The 7,088-nt window shown below is 58.3% G+C and overlaps 1 protein-coding gene across 1 annotated transcript; it reads right to left on the bottom strand.

Annotated features, from left to right (window-relative positions):
- Positions 1 to 1,716: 1,716 nt before the first annotated feature.
- On the bottom strand, positions 1,717 to 5,913 carry CABP2 (calcium binding protein 2). The gene is made up of 7 exons (XM_003419543.4): positions 5,857 to 5,913; positions 5,148 to 5,312; positions 4,512 to 4,542; positions 3,710 to 3,844; positions 3,051 to 3,160; positions 2,789 to 2,936; positions 1,717 to 2,174 (listed from the first exon to the last, which is right to left on the bottom strand). The coding sequence occupies exons 1-7, from the start codon at positions 5,911 to 5,913 to the stop codon at positions 2,149 to 2,151; spliced, it is 672 nt and encodes a 223-aa protein (XP_003419591.2). The 3' UTR covers positions 1,717 to 2,148.
- Positions 5,914 to 7,088: the final 1,175 nt, after the last annotated feature.

The following is a 7,088-nucleotide window of genomic DNA, read 5'->3' as shown; positions in this document are numbered from 1 at the left end:
TCTGCTGGCACCTTCTGGGCCAAGAGTCCTTTTGGGGTGGGAGAGTGTATGTGAGATCTGGGGAAGCTGTGGGCACTACAGGTGCCAACAGACGCACTACAGCTGGTTCAGACCATCCTGCCAACTGCCTCCCAACAGAGCCTCCCAGGCTAGGGGCAAGTAGGGAGAGGCTGACCCTGAGCTGGGTCTGGTCTTCCCCTGGCACATAGCCAGCACTCCTCCCTCGACTGCAGAGGGGGAAGCAGCAATGCCACCTGTGCCAGTCATGGAGGGAGGGTGGGCCATGGCTCCCAGAGAAGTTGCTGGGGCCAGGGAGAACTCATCCTTATCCCCAAGGCCTGCCAGATTGGCAGGAGAAATCACCTAATCGAGGATTAGGGATTAATTGGGATCTCCCAGGCCGAGTGGTGCAGAGGCTGCTACAGCCAGCCCTGGCACCTCGGCATCCAGGCCCCAGGCTGGTCAGGGCACCGTGAGCAGCCGTCTGCCTCCGCTCTCCCAGAGACCTCTAGTTGGCAGGAGTGATGGTGAGGACCAGGTGGGGGTGCTGGAAGCTTCCCCTACTTCTTGAGCAGGATGTCAGGGGCTCAACCTCCCTCCTAGCTGTTGTCGGTCAGTCAATGCCTGTGCAGACTGGGCCTTTGCTAGAATAATCCGAGGCCTGTTCCTGTCCACCCTGTTTGCACTGAGGCTTTCGAGTTTCCTGGCCTGGGTGCAGTCCCACCTCCACCTCATCCAACTCACGTGACTTTATGCCAGTCCCTCACCCTCCCAGGGACTTCAGGGGCCAGGTAAAGGGGCTGCTTTAACCTGAGGGGGATGGGCAATCATTGCCAGTTTCTGGACAGGAAAATGACAAAATGCGCACGGAATTTCAGGAAGAATAACCTGGCAGCGTGTGCTGTGAAGCTAAGAAGGGTGAGGTGGCAGTGGTGGCGCGTGCAGGTCACATAGACCGTCAGTGCCTTGGTTTGCTCAATCTGTAAAATGGAGCTGAAGACGAGGGCAGGACTAGAGTGAGGAGGTGTGTCGCTTGGGTCCTCCAGGAAGCAAACACTGAGCCAAGTTAACAATAGAAGAAAAATAAAGCGTGAGGAGGCAGGGATGGGCAGGGGAGCCTCAGACCACGAGACGAAGCTGACAGTCTCCCCTAACCTAAAGGGCAACACAGAGTGCCCATAGAGAAACCCCCAGGTCCTTGTCCCCCCACCTTGCTCAGTCATTGGCGGGGGGCCTCCAGGGAAGCGCGTGGCATCAGTCTAATAGCTAAAGCTTATCCTAAAGGTGGCTGACAGCTGGGGGCCATCAGCTACCTGCACACCCCGCTTCCTCCACTCCCCACGCTGAACAGCAAGTTCTTTCTCGAAGGCAACTCCGAGTGGCGTACTCCCAAGACTGCTGCCGGAGCAAATGTCATAAAGCTCAGGAAAGCACTTTCCCCACCTTCTATTTCATAATTGATCTGGCAGGAGCCACTCACTAGATAAGCGGCAGGAAACGCTGAGGCCAGCACACACCTGTGCTCTGGAAGAAATGGGTTTGGCCTACTCCTTTAGGACATTTGCTCTGGGCTGGGCCCAGGATCCACAGGAGAAAGTAAAGAGGGTCCTTGCTCTCATGGAGCTCATAATCCAGGGGGCTATGGCCCAAGAGGAATCCCTGGGTGGTGCAAACATCTAATGTGGTTGACAGCTGAGTTCACCCAGAGGCACCTCGGGAGAAAGGTCTGGGAATCTATTTCCAAAAAGCAGCCACTGAAAACCCTATGGAGCACACTTCTACTCTGACACCCATGGGGTCACCATGAGTAGGAATCGACTTGATTGCAACTGGCCATGGCCCAAGAGGACAGTCCCAGGACTTGGATCTTTTGGGGATCAAATCCTGGGGCCTCCGGGGTGAGCAAGTGAGATGTGAAAGCCATCTACCCAGGTTTGCAGATGCTTTATTTCAGAGAAACAGAGTTGGGGTAGGGGGGCCCTGGTGGAGGAGTGGGAGCGGGTGAAGGCAGGTAGAAGCATTGCACATCGGTGGGGGTGGAGAGAAGAGGAGGGTCCAAGCTGTAGGTCTTGACCTTCAAGAAGCACCCTGGTGGACATCAGTTATAGTCCTTGAGTCCTGTGTGCTCCCGCCAGTTTCTGTCCAGACTCAACGGGACATCATTCGTACAAACTCTGCCAGGACAAAGCCGAGGTTTATGGGTCTGCTCTCTAGGCCCCACTAGAGGTGAGGCCAATCTGACAGCCTTGAGGGAGAGGGAGTGCGGTCAAGGGGAGGACCTTCAAGGGAACCCCCTGGATCTGTTAGGGACTATGCCTCAGGGCCAGGGAAGACTGGGGCTTTGTCTTATGGACAAAATAAGCCTTGCAACTGAACTTGTTTTCCTTTTTGCTTTGGCCACTAGGAAGCTCAGGAGCAACTTTGGGGCCTACATCAACCAAGTCATGCATCTCTATGTACTAATTTTTCTTGGCTTCATACTATCATGTAATCTTTGCTTTTCCTTTATGAGGATGTTGCATAGAGAAAAACCTGGATTCTGGGCCACGTGGCCCAGATTCAAATCTGGGCTTCACCCACTTTCTTTTGCTCTGTGACCTTACCCAAGTACCCAAACTTTTCCTAAAAACTTAATTTCTTCTTCTGAGTATGGGGATAATAGTTGCTTCCTCCTGAGTTCTTGTGATGATTAACTGGGAAAGGACACAGGAGTGCTCCGAAGAGCCTGCACACAGTGAGCTCTCAATAAGGCACCTTCCCCGGGTGTGGTACTCAGCGGCTGGCATACCCTCGAAGTCGACCAGGCCGTCCCCGTTGAGGTCCATGTCGTGGAGCATCTCATCCACCTCCCGCTGGCTGAGACGCTCCCCCAGCAAGACCTTGAGCGCCGCGCGGAGCTCGCCCACGCTGATGCGACCGTCCCTGTTGGTGTCGAACTGTGGTGGCGTGGGGCGCGGCATTGGCTCGCTGACGGCCTCATTCATTCATTCAGCCCCTCACCCACAGCAGACACGCGCCCCCCGCCCGCCCTCCAGCCCCAGCGGCCGCACCTCCCGGAAGGCATCCCGCAGCTCCCTAACGCCGATCATGTCCGCCGTCTCCGCCAGCAGCTTGGGGCCCATCAGCTCCACGAAGTCCTCAAAGTCCACCTTCCCGCCGCCTGGGGACACGCCCCCAGAGACCTAAGCGCCCAACCCCTGGCCCTCCTTGGCCCTCCGCTCCCGGCCGATGGCCCTCTCCTCTGCCCCACTAACTGGGCCCCTACATCCCCCTGCACCGACAGGCTGGGTCATTCGTGTTTCCTAATGGGAATCACTACCCAAGCAAAGCATAGATTTGGTTAAATATGACAGGAAAACCACTCTCTTGAAACTTCCTAGGACTTTCCTTATTTTTAATAAGTTTCCTGAAGAGTTTGAATTGAGTTCAAATCCTGACCCCAATATTTTCTTGCTGTGTGATCTTAGGCAAATTACTTAACCTTTCAGAGCCTCAGTTTCCTCATCTTTAAAGTGGGAATAATGGTTCTCATCCATCTCATAGAGGATGGTGAGAGTCTCTGGAGGCAGAGATCTTGCCTTGAGAATGACCAGGGACCTGGACTCTGGACGCCTACCTGGGCAGACACCTGTGTGTCTGAGCTGCCAGCTTCCCTGGTTCTACCCACAGCCTGGCACTGGGGGGGTGCAGGCGGGTCAGAGGCACATACTGATTTGCTGTGAGATCTCAATGAGCTCCATCTCTGTGGGCATGTAGCCCAGTGTCCGCATGCAGGCGCCCAGCTCCCGGTAGCCGATGTAGCCATCCCGGTCTCTGTCAAACTCCTGGAAGGCCACCTGCAGCTCTGCGGGGCAGAGTGGGGTTAGTCCTTCCCCATATGCCCCCAAGCACTGGCTTGGGCTAACCCACCCTTCCCCCTTTGGTCCCATCACTGCCTTCTTCTAAGCATGTTTCTCTTTGGTGCCTCAGGGCCTTTGCACATGCTGCTCCTTCTATTCATTCTTTCAGCGAATATTTAAGGGGCACCCACTTTGTGCCAAGCTCTGCTTTAGGCACTTTAGTGAATAAAGAAAAGGGAGAGAAATGAATCCCCCCTCATGGAGTTCACATTCTGTTACACTCTATCCTCCTCCTGGGTCCTTATGTCTCCTACTTCAGGAAGCCTTCCCTCTGAATCCACTTCCCTCCAACCCCTTGGTACATTTTCTTTGGTGCACTTTGCACTGTTTGTTTTCTGTACTTGTGAGTTGACTTATTATGCCTGTCTCAGAGGGTGGGGTTGTTTCTGTCCATTTGCCATGTTTCCCAGGGCTCGGCACAGGGCCAGGCACAACTGATAGGTGGGGGACCCTGTCAGTCCCTGCATACTCAGTCTTGTCCCCACCTCCCCTCAGGGGTGCCTACAGCCTCCTTCTCCCAGTTCTGCCTGGAGACTGCTAAGGCTCTCTGGCCCGCCCTTGATACCCCCATATCCTGTCCCCCCACCCTGTGCTGATCCCACAGACCTTTACCTTCAACCTCCTCTGGCCGCAACTCCCGGTCCTGAGGAGGGACACAGGGGTTAGGAATTCCCTGGACCACCCAGACACCTGCACCCCTTCCTTCTTGCTCCTTGGGGCTCCCCACTCAGCCCTGCACAGCCGGCATGCAGAGGGCCTGTGTGTGCCTGATGCTGCTCAGACCTGGTTCCCACTATCTCTGCTGACTGGCCTGGTACAGGTTCCCCTCCCAGCACACACCCAGCCTCTCCCTGGGGCCTCCACCCACCCCACCACTCTGGGAATTCCCTTTGGCAGAGATGAGCCTGGAGGTTGGGCAGAACCTCAGGCTTGGCCCTGGTGGCCTCACTGCCACTGGATATCTCTCCTGTTCTCTGTGTCCCTGGGGGTCCTGGGACCTCCCTGGCATACCCCTTGGTGGTTCTTTCCGATGTTTTCTGGACCTCTCTTTCCTGGTCTCTCCCTAGGTCTCCCCATGTTTGATCTTGTTTCTGTTTCTGGGGTCCTCTCTCTCCGCCATTCTGCCCCCCACCCTTGGAGCTGTGAGCCCTTGCTGTGATGTTCCCAATTGGTCCTCTGTCCCTGCTCAAGCAGAGACGATGTGAGGGGCCACTGGCTGGGCGGCAGGCCTGCAGCGGCCATACATACGAGCTGGGTGGCGGCGATGCTGGGCCGCAGGAAGATGCAGGCGGGCCCCACCAGGCTGCTGAGCACCGAGTAGCTTTGTACCCCAGGCTCAGGGCCCCTCTGGTCCTCGGGGTTGGGGCTGTGGCAGGAGCCCCCCAAGGGAGAGCAGGGCCACTGGCCAAGGTCCTGCAGCAGATCCAGCCATGAGCCCAACGGCCCTCCCCAACCCACCCATCAGGGCTCCTGCACAGGACGGAGGCTAGAGGTGGGGAGGACAGCGCACAGGGGCCCTCACCCATGGACACTTTAGGCTGGAAGGGTCCACCCTCTGACTGTTGGGGAAACCAAGGCCCAGGAAAGGCAAAGGATTTGACTGAGATCATCCAGCAAGCCAGCGGCAGAAAGAGACCTAGAGCTCAGGTTCTGCGCTCCTCTGGCCAAGGCTGTCTAGCAGGCAGCAGGGACCCGCAGGAGAGCTGGGGAAGCTGGATGGGCAGCTGAGGGCCTGGTGAGCTGGCAGGGCGGGTAAGGGAGGCCCAAAGGCCTCTGGGAGCCAAGACCAGCGTGAGTCAGAGTCTGGGGGCTTCAGTGGGCAACTCCCCTCCATCCCATGGCTGTGTCCCACCTCCAGCCCAGACCCACCCTCACACAGGGCCTCTGCCCACCCACTTGACCCCTTCCGGGGTCCAGCCAGCTTCCTGGCCCCGGCCCCTCCCCCAAGCCCTCCTACCTTAAGCCCATGGCGCCTGGGGCGCTTGGCACAGTTGCCCATGGGCCCCTGCACCATGCCAGGCCCAAAGTCTGTGGGTGGCCTGGGGCAGCTCCCTCCGGCCCCCAGCCTCTCCCACTGAGAACCCAGAGGACTGCAGGGGATTTTCCCAGGGTTTTGTGGGGAAGACTGGGGGCGGGTGGGCAGCAGGCGGGCCCTGGGCAGGGGGGCTTGGGCCCTAATCCGGGATAATCTCTGTGCATCTCTGTTGCAGAGGGGAGCCATTTGGGGCCCAAGGCCCCCAGGAAGGCACAGTCTCCCCACGCTCACTCCTGAGGGTCTTCTGGATACTGTCCCTCCAGCATCCTTCTAACCCTCCCCGTTACTCCTAATCTCACCCAATCAGGAGAGGTGTAATGTCTTCAGAAGCAGGGCCAGGTCCTGAGAGAAGGAAACCAAGCACCCGGTGTGCCAGGGAGGGCTGGAGTATCTCCCCTCTCAGAATGTCAGATGGTACTGAGTGATGTGAACATGGCAGACCCTCCTCCCACTGACTGGCCTGTTCGGCCTAGCCCAGGAAGCCCCTGCTGCTCCCTGCCAGCCCCTGGCTCTGCCCCAGGCCTCCCACCCCAGGGGGCTTCACCAGCCTGTTTGCCCTTGGCACTTTGCCTGACTACCCCATACCTTTGTACATGGTGGGGAGTTAGAGAGAGCCGATTCTGGGCCCTGTGGGTAGCAGCCAGCTCAGTGAGGGCAGAGGTGGGGAGCCGGCTATCCTCACCTCTGCTGACCCTGCAGGGCCCTGCAGTTGAGGACGGCCCACCCTGGTACCCTTTACCTGCCCGTAGGCCGCCTGCACCTGGGCCTCGAGCTCCTGGAGGAGTGCCTGCCTTCTGCTGACTGCGGAACTGTCCTGGGTGCGGCTGGGCCCTGGAGTGCCCTCTGAAGGGCTGGGGTCCCCAGTGGGGAGGCTGCCATTGGATGGGCCCCGGGGCACGGCCATGAGGATGAGGAGTTGGCACCTCCTGCTGGCGGGGGGGCGGTGCCCCTGTCTGCTGTCCCAGGTCCTGTGGGAGGTTGGCTTAGTGGGGAGCTGAGGGTATGGCCCCAAGACTCCTGCTGCTCTCCTCCCTGTCTCCCCTCCATGGCCCCACAGGCAAAGTCCCGACTCCTCCCTAGTCCCCACTGTCCCTTGGACAGCCCTACCAGCCTGGCCAACCCCTCCCCAAAGTCCTAGCCTCATCCCATGTGGC

The sequence above is a fragment of the Loxodonta africana genome, chromosome 7 (genome assembly GCF_030014295.1).
Source record: "Loxodonta africana isolate mLoxAfr1 chromosome 7, mLoxAfr1.hap2, whole genome shotgun sequence".
In the NCBI taxonomy this organism is placed as follows: Eukaryota; Metazoa; Chordata; class Mammalia; order Proboscidea; family Elephantidae; genus Loxodonta; species Loxodonta africana.
Note: the sequence above shows the minus strand (reverse complement) of the source record. Positions and strands in the feature narration are given on the sequence as shown.

What these genes read in the sequence shown, in the direction of transcription:
- CABP2 (XM_003419543.4), bottom strand. Translation starts at nt 5,913, where the DNA reads ATGGTGCAGGGGCCCATGGGCAACTGTGCCAAGCGCCCCAGGCGCCAT. An exon ending in TGCGGGATGCCTTCCGGGAG is followed by an intron (nt 2,937 to 3,050) that starts GTGCGGCCGCTG and finishes ACGCCACCACAG; the next exon opens with TTCGACACCAACAGGGACGG. An exon ending in CGGCCTGGTCGACTTCGAGG is followed by an intron (nt 2,175 to 2,788) that starts GTATGCCAGCCG and finishes TTGTCCTGGCAG; the next exon opens with AGTTTGTACGAATGATGTCC.